Consider the following 13347-nt stretch of genomic DNA (forward strand, 5'->3'; position numbering starts at 1 on the left):
GGCTCGGATGAAGCAAGTTCAGATGTTTCACTAACATCTGATCCGTCTCCAACAGGGAGAAAACTAACCAGCATCAACAGGTTCCTGTGGATAACTTTCTCCTGACCACTGACCGTGTCACGGATCCTGAATGTATGTGTCCCTTTGTTCATGTCCATGACAGTGTAGATAGTAGAGTCCCATCTGTCAGCAAGCTTCTTCTTGCCTCTGTCTCTGTCACCAACGTCAATGGTAGAGCCTTTCACTTTCCTGTTGTACAACTGTGCATGTCTGCGCTGCTCCTTTCCAGCATGAGCCTGAGCGACCTCCATTGCTTCTTTCAGGTCAACAGCAAGACAGGCTACATATTTGTCGTAACTCATCACAGCAGAGTCATGGAAGACTGTACTAAAAAGCACATCAACAGGTAGGCGAGGGACACGGTCAAACATGAGGTAGAAAGGCGCATATCCCGTTGTCTCGTGGGCTGTACAGTTGTACATGAATGTTAGGGTCTGTAACCGTCTTGGCCAGTCACTTTTCTCCTCAGGCGGCAATGCACAAATCATACCACCTAGGGTGCGGTTGAAACGTTCCACACTCCCATTTCCCATGGGGTGGTAGGGGGTTGTGTGTGACTTTCTGATGCCAGACACTCTGAGAAGCTCACTTATGAGATGACTCTCAAAGTTAGCACCTTGATCACTATGGATCCTCTCAGGAAATCCATACACACAGAAGTACCGATCCCACAGCACTTTCGCGACTTGTTTAGCTGTTTGGTCCCTACAGGGAAATGCCTGAGCCATCTTTGTGAAATGGTCTGTTATTACTAGAATATCGATGGACCTGTTCTTGGAGTCTTCAGCTGACCAAAAGTCTATACAGATTAGTTCCAGCGGCCTTGTAGATGCTATACTCTCCAAAGGGGCTCTCCCATCAGGCTCAGCTGTCTTACTCACTATGCATCTCTGACAATGACGCACATAATCTCTCACGTCTCTGTCCAAACTTGGCCAAAAGAACCTCTGTCGTGTTAAACTAAGAGTTCTGGACTGGGCTTGGTGTCCGGCTCGGTCATGGACCCCTTGCAAAACGATTGTCTTGAGTGAATCGGGAACAACATACTGGAAACGTTTGGCTTTCGTCTTGTGGTCTCTCGAAACTCTGTACAAAACACCATCATTGACAACTAATTTGTCCCAGTGTTTGAGACACTTTGTGACAGTAACATGCTCTCTGAACTTCTCTCTCCTTGAAGGTCTCCGACGCCTCTCCACATAGAACAAGACACGAGAGGGGATTCTATCATCGAGTTGCTTGTCTCGAAGGCCTTTCTCTGTATAAAACGGCAGGGTACCCGAGCAAGGTGGAACCAACTGAGGTAAGTGTTGCAACACCTCAACAGCACGGACTCTCGGACCAGAATCCCATTCAATATGCGACTGCAACAGCGCTGCAACATCTTCCATCACAACAGACTGAGCCTGCACCTGAAGTGGCGTGCACGTGGACTGAGGACTGCAGCTCCCTTGAAGGTGTGAATCGGGACAACAAGAAGACTTGAATGCATCTCGGACCAAAACACATGATACTTTAGAAACTTTGTTGAGAAGACCCTCATAAGCATCCACAAGTAGTCTGTGTCCAACCCTCTCTCTGACAAAAGACACACGGCTAAGAGCATCAGCTACAACATTTTGCGGACCGGGAATATATTTGATGTCAAAATCATAACTGGCCAGCTTGGCCACCCAGCGTTGCTCACAACAGTCCAGTTTTGGCTTTGTCAGGATATGAGTCAGTGGGTTATTGTCCGTCCAAACCGTGAACTTGTGGCCCTTTAGCCAATGACTAAACTTGTCACATACGGACCACTTCAGAGCCAGAAACTCGAACCGGTGCGCTGGATAGTTTTTCTGTGACTGAGAGAGTGACTTGCTGGCGAAAGCAATGGGTCTGGCACATGTATCACCCTCCTGGACTTGAGACAGAACAGCCCCTAATCCATCCAGGGATGCATCAGTTGACAACAAGAATGAACGGGTGAAGTCAGGGTGAGCCAGGACAGCACTGCAGATTAGTGAAACCTTTAGGTCCCCAAAAGACTGCTCCTGCTCATGAGTCCAATCAGACTCACACAACCTCCTGCTCGACACTTTGACGTTAGGCCGCTTACTCTTTCTTTTCACACCTTTCAACAGGTCAAACAGCGGCTTGGCAACAGCAGAGAACCGTGGCACGAAATACTGATAATAATTGACCATCCCAAGGAAAGATCTTATCCTCTTCTGAGACGGTGTCTTGCCATCCAGCTCCATGAGGTCTGCACTCGTCATGTTCGCGATGCTCTCCACCTTAGATGGATCAGTTGAAACACCATTCTCACAAACGATATGGCCGAGAAACTTCACTTTTCTCCGCAGGAAGAAGCACTTCTTGGGGGATAGCTTCAAGTTGTGACCGCGTAGCCTGCTAAACACCATCTCCAGGCGATTTAGAGTTGTCTCCTCATCAGGTGCAAACACCAGCAAATCATCCAAGTAGCACAGCAAGCTCAGATAATTCTGGTCACCAAAGATACTGGTCATCATGCGCATGAAGCTGCCAGGGCTGTTGCATAGACCTTGTGGCAACCGGTTGTACTCGAACAGGCCCATTGGCGTTGTAAAGGCTGAGTACTTCTTGTCATCCTCATTTAAGGGGCATGTTGTAAAAACCCGAGGTCAAATCCATCATACTGAACAGACAGTTGCCTCCCAATGCTGCCAAACAATCCCCTTGGTGGGGGATCACTGGTTGATTTCCGGATTATCTCTTTCTCCTCCATCTCATTCAGCACTTGGCATAGTTTTTGGTACTGACCAGGGGGCACTCTCCTGTATGGGAGCCGGAACGGTCTGTTGTCTGACAGGTGAATGCGGTGAACGAAAGCCTTCGCCTCACCACAGTCCAGATTATGATGTGAAAATATGTCCTCATACTGTAGAACAAGGTCAGCCATCTTTCCAACACAATCCGCCGACACTTCACACGAGTCAATGTCAACATTACTGAGCCCAATCGACTTGAGTCGATCTTTGGCTGAATCTGTATCAGCAGCAGGCACACTTTTCTGCGTGTGACAGGACAGGTGATTATCCGAGCATTTTCACTAATGCTGCAGGCCATCGAACCACTATCCAACATGCCACCAATCACAGTGTCATTCATCATAACAGGTGTGTAGAAAAGACTGTCACTATTACCAACCCTGTGGATATTCTGATAGACAACAACAGAAACATCACAAGAGTCTTTTACTGAATTGTAAACAGTCTCAGCATCTGACATATCATCAGTGTGGGAGCTAGTGACATGACCTGTACTTCCCTCAGAATACAGGTCCGCTAGTTTCCCTGAGACTGGGAGCCTTTTGTGGGGTAGTTTGGTCTGGTGTGGCCAGGAGCAAAACAACCAAAGCATAGTCTTTCAGACATACAATGTGAAGTGGTTGTGTGGCTAGCATCATTACAGACCTTGCAGGCAGGCTCTCTGGAACGTTTGCCACTTGAGCTGGGGTGAAATCTCCCACCTTGGGTCGGACGGGCTGTATCATGATGCTGTACTTTGACCATCATTCCCTGAAAAATGTCCACCATCCTAGAGAGCAGCTTCTCCTCTGACTGTTGGAGATTTTGTGCCAGAGTTGGAACAGGAGCATAACATGCAGCAGAGCAGGGCTCGGACACAGCTGGTATGGGAGATGAGGAAGGGGAAGGGGAGTGAAACATATGCGGCTGAGATTGGGGAGAGAGGGACATAGGGCTCGGAGCCTGGCATTGCTCAGGTACTGCTGGGATTTCCATTAGTGAACTGAGCTGCTCAGAGGTGACAGTGGCAGTGTGACTTTTTAACTGACCGACATTAGCAGTCCTGCCGTTAGCTCTTATCTCCCTCTGATAATCATCAATCCTCAGCAGTACATCACGCGAAGTCCATTCGTGGATTGGTTTGCAATTTAAAACACAGGCAAGTTCTGGATCAGGGCAGTACTTAACAAACATGAGAGCCACCTCATTGTTCATGTCCTCTGTCTGCTTTCCTTGTCTGCGCAGGCCCTCAATGGCTAGGTCAGCGGCTCTGTTCACTCTTATCCAGTAATCTACTGGGCTCTCTCTGTATTTAGGCATTGTGGCATAAAAGTCTGCAAGGGGAAGGCATGAGGAAACATCACTGAAATACTGAAGAAGAATGTTATATATCAGTTCTGGTCTATTCTTTACATCAAGCGCTGCATTACTGCGCAGGGCAATCTTCACAATGTCTCTGGCCTTGCCCATCAGATGACTAATTAGTTCCTCAGACTGTTCCTGCACCGGAACACCTTGTTTTCTGATGTAGATCTTAATAACATCAATCCAGTCGTGGACTGAGAGTTTGTCAGTACTGTCACCCTTGAATTTCTGTAACTCTCTGTCAGGTTTAACATGTACTGTCACATGTGGGATGTCATGTCTGGTAGTCTCACATTGTGTATTGTTATTCACAGAAACAGCATTACAATCAGTATTCATGTTTACAACACCAGCTGACATCAGCTTTGCTACAATAGATTCACCGATTTGTGCTCCTAACTGTCATACCATGTCTGTTAGATGATGAATGGCTTCTACATCACTACAAGGGTTGGAAGTATATGGACCTTCCCTCACAGACACTCTAGCAGGGGTATAACCAGGGCTCTGAACCAACCCAGTGTCAGCATAACCATCCAGTTTAGCTGTTGAATGTCCCACTTCCCTACTACTAGCAAGGTGACTAAGCCAAGCACCTCTTCCTTTTGGCAAAATAGGATTTGAAAATGAACTTTCCATGTTCACTGTCGAGACTGTTGATCATAAAATGTACTAGCGTTGTGTTTAACTTTTAAATAAAATGAATTAAGCATACATGGAAAGACACTGAGTAATACACTAAGGACAGGCAATGTAAAACATGAACCCTACAACCACATTCCTTCACAAACTAACCACACAGTAAACTTGAGTGAAGATCAGGATATTTGCACAGCATCCGCGGCGATGAGCATCAAGCTGATCTGGCGATCCGAAGGGTCACGGCAGGGCCGTATTCACCATATACATTGGGGGGGACATATACCCCCCAATATTCAGATACACTCAAAATGTCCCCCCCAATAAATAGCACCAAAAAAAAAAGTTTTAATTTTTTAATTAAAATAATATTGCTATTCTATGACTTCTTTATTTTGGTTATTTGTATCCTTGAAAATCTATATTTTCTGTTATTGTGAACTTCACCGAAATGATATTTCTTTTCAAATGTAAATTGGTTCCTTATTTTGTAACCGGGGGTGTATTTCACTGTTGCACATCTGAGTCCACCTTCAGTTAGCTTGATGCTCCAAGCAGGTCAGTCATGTTTTAATTTGCCCTCCATCAGTTCTGGTATCTTTTCTAGTTAGCCCTAAAGTAATCTATATTATTTTTATTTAGTAATGGTAATGTTAATGAACCCTCCGGTTTAGCTTCTTTGTGTAAGTAACTTGTAGTTCTGATGTTAAAACCGAACTTTTCAGGAATAGTAGCTAACTAGCTGTGGGCTAGCTGGTTTCAGTTGTTAGCCAGGGTTTGGCGGGCTAGTGTCAGCTATGTGGAAAATGACGGTGTCGTTTTGGATGTAATCCAATAGATATTTATTCATGTGGATTATTTCTATTTTATTTTGTAATTTGTAGGGTGTGGAAAGATTTAAAACTGTGATGTGTGACACCTATGGAATACCAAAGGTGCCAGAATTAATTAAATAATAAATACTCTACAATTATTATGAAATAGTATTTCATAATCGTCAGAAGCATTTAAAAGATACTCACACGCAGGAGGTTTGCAGTGTGCATCATAGCTTGTGCTGGGTTTAGAATGCTCAGAATTGCTAATAAACATGTTTAATTATCTTATATCCAGCGCTGCTGATCCGTATTAATCACATCAGCAACTGCAGATCGCCGAGGTCAAGCTGTAAGCATGAGCAAGAGGAAGGGTGGCAGTGACATTAGACAGTTTTTTGGGCAGCCTCAAGTTAAGAGCAGTGAGAAAGTGAGTATTGTTACCAGTCAGATAGCTTGTTTACTGATACTATTTCTTCCATGTTCACTCTGGTGTGTTCAGAGTAAAGAGAGAGAGGGAGAGAGAGAATGTGAGCATGGCAACCGGACAGGGAGAGTGTGCGCTGTTGTCATGGAGGTAAGCCAGAAAGGAGCTATATTGATGGTTAAGACAGAATAATGACAACATAGCAGTCTCATGTTAATGTACAGACTCCTGTGTCCCCCCATATGTATAATGTGTATCAACAGTCTTTCTAGTCAATAGTTTACTGATATTTCTTCCATGTTCACTCTGGTGTGTTCAGAGTAAAGAGAGAGAGGGAGAGAGAGAATGTGAGCATGGCGACCAGACAGGGAGAGTGTGCGCTGGTGACATGGAGGTAAGCAAGAAAGGAGCTATATTGATGGTTAAGACAGAATAATTACAACATAGCAGTCTAATGTTAATGTTAATTTAAGATGAGATCATCCTCATATGTATTTCAGATACTACCATCAAGCAGGGAGAGTGAGTTTGACAATTAGAGAGAGAGCAGCCAGGCCGGCGAAAATGAAGGTACAGGAAAGGAAGGGGAGGAGCTTGGACTTTGCCCAAATCATCCAAATGTCAAAGTCATACCCAGTCAAACCCTATCAAATAGAATACTCTACTTTCAGGAGGAGTGGTTTGAAGATCATACATGGCTCCATTACAGCCCCTCTGTAAAAGGGGTCCTCTGTTTCTATTGTGCTAAACACTTTGCAGCACAAAAGTCTAAGCTTGCGTCAAAAGCAGATTCAGCGTTTGTCAAGACTGGTTTTAACAATTGGAAGAAGGCACTGGAGACATTTAGTGTGCATAAACACAGCCAGTGTCACAAATTAGCTGTGATGACTAGGATTCAGGAGCCAGAGCCTGTTAATGTGCAACTTTCACGTGAGCTTGAAAGACGGCAGCAACAAGCAAGAAGAAATCTGATGAAGATTGTTGAGAGTGTGAGGTACGTGGCGCGGAAAGGTCTGGCTTTTCGAGGCGATCAGAAGGAGAGTGGGAATTTAAGCCAGCTTCTAAAGTACAAGGCAACGGGCGATGCAGAGCTGACCTCCTGGCTAAAAGGTCCCCTCGATTTCACCAGTCCGGAATTGCAGAACGAACTGTTGAAGGTGATGGCCAATACAATCATCAAAGAAATTGTGTCGGAAATAACATCAATGCCAGTGGTCCAGTTCGCAATTATCCTTGATGGCACCCAAGATATATCAGGAGTTGAGCAGGAGTCAATATGTGTGCGCTCTGTAAATGCAGATCTACAACCAAAGGAAGAATTACTGGGAATCTACCAAGTGTCATCAACAACAGGGCAAAATATAGCCAAGATGGCATGTGATGTGATGACGCGCCTACAGCTTCCTCTGTCTCAACTCCGAGGACAAACTTATGATGGTGCCGCAAACATGACTGGACGATTGCAGGGAGTACAAGCCATTTTAAGGAAAGAACAACCGCTGGCTGTGTATTGTCACTGTGGTCCCCACTGCGTGAACTTAATTACGCAGGCTGCCTGTGGAGCCTCTCCACTAGTAAGAGATGCAATGGGTCTGGTCCATGAATTGGGGGGCTTCTTTAATCAATCTGGGAGGTTCAAGTTGATTTTCCAGAATATTGCAAAATCAGAGCATGGTTCAACTTTCACCTCATTGAAGCCTCTCTGTCCCACCAGGTGGACTGTACGTACCCCTGCCATCCGCTCAGTTCTCAAGCAGTATGAGTCAGTGCTGATGGCCCTTGAAGAAATGGCATCATGCAGCTCACCTGAAACTTCAGCCAACGCCAATGGTCTTCATGGAACATTTCTTAAAGGGAACACTGTGCTCTGCCTTTTAATGGCTGAAGACCTGATTGGGGATTTGGAGTGCCTGAACACCTCCCTGCAGCTTAGGAAACAGACCGTTTCAGGCATGTTGGAGGCTGTAGACCATGTCAAAACAAGCATGCAGGTCAAACGAACGGAGGAGCATTTTGATGTATTGTTCTCAAAAGCAACTGCTGTGGCAACAAAGTTGGACCTACAACCAATTCAGATCCCTCATGTCCGCAAACCTACAAAGCGTTACACCAGTCAGGCTGCAGCCCATATCCCTCCCGATGCCCAGTCCTTGTACAGAGTCCAATTCTACAATGCCTTGGACACAGTGAATACTCAATTCATAGAGAGGTTTGAACAAGCTGGATTCCACAAGCTGCAGTAGCTTGAAAATGTGCTGCTACACGGAGACATGGACAAGGTGGTAGAAGAGTATCCTGAATTGAATTCAAGACTACTGCAGGTGCAGCTGGCCATGTTTGGGGCTAATTACACCTATGAAACAAGCTCAGATGTTGCTAGCATTATTCGGGAAATGGTGCCAGAGGTCAGAGGTCTCTTCGGTCAGGTGGAAGCTTTAGTAAGGCTTCTGTTGGTCGTCCCTGCCTCTTCTGCAGAGGCTGAGAGGAGTTTTAGTGCCCTGAGGAGGCTTAAGACATGGCTTAGATCATCGATGAGTCAAACGAGGCTGAATAATGTGGCCATATGTCATGTGCACCAGAAGAAACTGGACAGACTGGACCTTGAAGGAATATGCCAGTCTTTTATCAGTGCCAACGATAAGCGCAAAAAGGCTTTTGGGTCCTTTACTTGAGGGTTGGGCTTTTTGGGCGGGTGCCTGGGAGGAAGTTGGGGGTCTTTTTGATTTTGAATGAGCGGCAAGCAGCTAGTGCGAGTCGTGGCTGTAAAACAAAAGGGCAATAAAGTGTTCCTGTTTCTACTGAAATTGTGTGGCACAGACCTTTCTATGGATTGAAATGCTTTAATGTGATTATGGTTATAGTTGTATTTTATTCATCCCTAATCTCTGCCATTACAAACAACAAAACAAGAAAAGCTAAACTAGATAAAATAGGCCGATGTAATACAATGCACAATAAGACATTATGGTAAAACATTTTAACCAGTTAAGCCCCAAGCCTGTTTTTCAGGTCTCAGGTTTGAAAATGACATTCCCAGAACAATTGACTATATCTTCACTTCTAAAAATGGTTAAATGAATAATCTTTTTTCTCAAAGCAATGATAAACCTGTGAGTTGGATGTAGAAAAAGTCAGAATAAATATAGATGTTTTTAAAGTAAATTCAGATTGAACATAGTAAAAAAAGGTAAATGATAGTGTCCGTGCAAAAAATAAACCATTACTTATTGTGAAAACCACCCTTGAATGATGGGATAGTAAAACTATAATCCAAACTATAACATATAATAAGTACCCTGTATCAAGATTGATGCAAAACAAGTATTTCCAAGGCACACCTTTATATGTTCATTATAGTTATATAAAATAAGAGAATAACAGAATAACAGGTATGAAATCATTCCAACTCATACTACAGTTTAAAAAGGGAGTGATTTGTAAAATATGCATAAAGAAAAAGTAAATCTGTTCAGTTCTGTTTCACATGGGTGTTGATGAGATGTATCCATAGATTTAGTTCCTAATGTTGCTCTCAAAGTGCACCACATTGATGCTTTTAACTTCAACATTTAAAAAAAAATCTTCCCGGGGGAGCATGCCCCCGGAGCCCCCTAGAGGAGGTTAGGTCCCCTGCCTGCTTCCTACACCCATGCCTGAGACACAGTTGTGTGACTACTGTTGTGTTTTGCCCCCACGGGCAGGGGCATGGGGTTTAACAGGTTTTAAAGTATCCAATGTGTTAGTGATTTTTTATGTATTTTCCTTTAGAATGGCAGGAAATTAGTATTCCAATTTTTATTGAATTTTTGGTCCCCCCCAATGTTGACTCCATGAATACGGCCCTGGGTCACGGCACCAGTGTAACGGGTCTCAACCGTAAGCGACCTGTTATCGATCAGGAAACACAGCGAAGCATCTAGGTGTCTTTTCTGGCGTTTATTCTGAGAACAAAACACAATATCCTCCTTAAATCCACGCTGCACATCCTCCGCAGCACTCACTTCAATGTCATCTTTAGTATTTATAGATTAAGAAATGAACAAGAAAATCTTATCAAGTAATCACACAAAAATACAAACACAAACATACCTGAGAACAAAACACAATATCCTCCTTAAATCCACGCTGCACATCTTTACAAAAGAAAAGAAAGGAAGGGTTAACATTTAAACAAAGAAAATGACGCAGATCGCGTCTAATTCCCGCCAAAACCACACCACAGATATCACTAAAAAAGTACAATTTCCTATGGTGAAAACCAAACAAAAACGGGTCATCAAGGTACCCAAATTAACACTCAACAACACACATCACTTCCATCAACCCAAACAGCCGGTCCATCACACAAAACTGCAATGATTTGAACCACCTCTCCCAGCACAGCTTACCCTCCGCAGCACTCACTTCAATGTGAGGGGAAAACGGAAATGACATACAGAAAATAGAAAAAGATGTGCAACGGGAAAGTGTTCCCACCAGAAACATAACTCAAATACATCAAAAGTAAACAATCTCATAAAAATTAAATTCACAACCCATTATAAATCGTAATTTATAACTATATTTATGTCTACACATTTTGTGCTCACAGCAACAGCAGGATTGAGGCTGTGTGTCATGTTTTCATGATGTAATAAATGCCCACACTGGGTTGTATTTTGGACGTTCTGCCTCTGCCTCCTTGCTTGGTCGGGCCGCTCAATTGTCAGCTTCACAAGCGGACTACAACATGGATGTTTAATAAGAACGCCGGACTACTGTAAATTCATCCAGAGACTCTGCACCGTGCTCTGATGCTGTTGTTTTATGCTTAATGAATGGGGACAACAGAGAAACATATTCTTCATGACCAAAGTTGGAATTGAAATAAAAAAGGAAAGTGAAACTTATGCTCGTCACCCTCTCCCTCCGGTCCACATTAATACAAATGATCCCAATACGTATGATTTTATGAACTATGAAAATATCTTAAAATGAATGCAAATGTATTTATTATAAACATAAGTCCTTAACATCTATCACTGTGTATATCACCATTCAAACATCTTTTAAAAGTTGAACAAACCCCACACAGCTCAGTAAAGACTGTGAAATGTTTTTGCTTTATTTGATAATTTCAGTAAAAACTAACGTTCGAATGTCTCTTTTTGATTATAATACTGATGAACGTTCAGAACAAAGCACTTTGGCCGTTTCTCAATCTCGAGGATACTGGCTTAAAACCCCCACAATGCTTTGTATTTCTCACAGACTTTTGGATGAATGGAAGATTGGATTGAGTTATATTGTAAGTCTGTGTCCTTCTATTTAGGATTAAGTGACAGTAGTATCCGTCATACCACAGGAATCATTGTCGATATATATATATGAAAGAATTCCACGAAGGATCTGCATTAAAATGAATGATGGATATTTATATTAGACGTACTACAGAACTGAAACATTGATGAGATGTGGGATTCATGTCTTTGCCTCTGTGTGTCTGATATAAACTGAGAGACTTGTGATCTTATGATTTGCATGCACTTTTGTTTCCCTGTCCAGCAGGTGGCAGCATCTCCTGCAGTGGTGTCAACAATGTAAAGACTCACTGAGGGCCAGGCCGTTTCTCAATCTCGAGGATACTGGCTTCCAAGCCAATATTTCAAGGATACTACGTCATCGAGTGCCGCCCAAGGACTGTTCCAATCTCCAGCATACTTGGAATTCCACCGAGGCCGCGTCCTTGGTTTGGGGGAAATTTCGAGGCTGCACATGGGTAGACTTCGCTTCCTTAAAATCTCCACAATGCTTTGCGCACGGCCCAATTTCAAAAACCCTTGCGGAGAATGGCTGTACCGACGCAGTACACATTTAAATGTAAGTATGTAGTGGCGTAGAACATGTGTTGGTAAATATGTTACTTTGTTACATTTGTTTGTTATCACCAAAAATGTGTTCTGTGAAAGTAAAGCAAGTTCATAATTAGATAGACATCGTGAGGTATTTATTTTCGGTACAGTTTATGTTGAAACCGTTAGAGAGAGGGGCACATTTGTTAGTCTGTTCCATTCTTCTTCGTTTTCCGAAGCCGTGGCTTGGAAGCATACTGGCTTCGTTTCTGAAGGAAGTGACTTGGAAGTACGCGACTACCAAGCCAGCATCCTCGCGATTGAGAAACACCCTGTAACTTTCATGATATAATTTCTCGGTCATAATCGTTTGTTTCTGTGAACGGCCGAATGTTGTGTGACGGCAAATGCTGCGGCTGCAAGGCATTGTGGGGCAGCATTTCTCCTCTCCTTTCGTCAAGGGAGGTCCAGTGGTTCCTAAGAAAAAGGAGGTTATAAAGGAAGTTTGAAACTTCCTTTCCTATCTTCTAGAGAATTCGAACAGCACTTATCATGGCTGCCACTGAGGGACTTCCGGGTCATTTCACTCTGTTAGGAAGGTTCCTAAGCTAAATGGACTATTCGACTTCAGCCACAGTCTCAGTAACCATCAAAACAAAGTGAAGCAATGGCCGACCAACGGTTCTGTGAGGTCATCTTCAGGTGGGGTCAAACCGGTGTGCTTCTGCCCTTCCCCCACCTTAACAACATTGGGGCCGTTTCTCAATCTCGAGGATGCTGGCTTGGTAGTCGCGTACTTCCAAGTCACTTCCTTCAGAAACGAAGCAAGTAGCTATGCTTCCAAGCCACGGCTTCGGAAAATGAAGAAGAATGGAACAAGCCACTCTCAGTTTCAACATAAACTGTACCGAAAATAAATACCTCACGATGTGTATCTAATTATGAACTTGCTTTACTTTCACGGAACACATTTTTGGTGATAACAAACAAATGTAACAAAGTAACATATTTACCAACACATGTTCTACGCCACTACATACTTACATTTAAATGTGTACTGCGTCGGTACAGCCATTCTCCGCAAGGGTTTTTGAAATTGGGCCGTGCGCAAAGCATTGTGGAGATTTTAAGGAAGCGAAGTCTACCCATGTGCAGCCTCGAAATTTCCCCCAAACCAAGGACGCGGCCTCGGTGGAATTCCAAGTATGCTGGAGATTGGAACAGTCCTTGGGCGGCACTCGATGACGTAGTATCCTTGAAATATTGGCTTGGAAGCCAGTATCCTCGAGATTGAGAAACGGCCTGGCCCTCAGTGAGTCTTTACATTGTTGACACCACTGCAGGAGATGCTGCCACCTGCTGGACAGGGAAACAAAAGTGCATGCAAATCATAAGATCACAAGTCTCTCAGTTTATATCAGACACACAGAGGCAAAGAC

The 13347-nt window shown here is 43.7% G+C and overlaps 1 protein-coding gene across 1 annotated transcript; it reads left to right on the forward strand.

Annotated features, from left to right (window-relative positions):
* Positions 1-6327: 6327 nt before the first annotated feature.
* On the forward strand, positions 6328-8855 carry LOC307016076 (uncharacterized protein). The gene is made up of 2 exons (XM_079645119.1): positions 6328-6471; positions 7792-8855. Exons 1-2 carry the CDS (start codon positions 6431-6433, stop codon positions 8318-8320), a joined length of 570 nt encoding a protein of 189 aa, XP_079501245.1. The 5' UTR covers positions 6328-6430; the 3' UTR covers positions 8321-8855.
* The last annotated feature ends 4492 nt before the right edge of the window (positions 8856-13347 follow it).

This window comes from Notothenia rossii (genome assembly GCF_949606895.1).
Source record: "Notothenia rossii genome assembly, chromosome: 8".
In the NCBI taxonomy this organism is placed as follows: Eukaryota; Metazoa; Chordata; class Actinopteri; order Perciformes; family Nototheniidae; genus Notothenia; species Notothenia rossii.

Bases quoted from the DNA above. Each gene is read 5' to 3' on its own strand.
- LOC307016076 (XM_079645119.1), top strand. From the start codon at position 6,431: ATGGCGACCAGACAGGGAGAGTGTGCGCTGGTGACATGGAG. The intron at 6,472-7,791 runs GTAAGCAAGAAA...CTGTCCCACCAG, and splicing joins TGTGCGCTGGTGACATGGAG to GTGGACTGTACGTACCCCTG.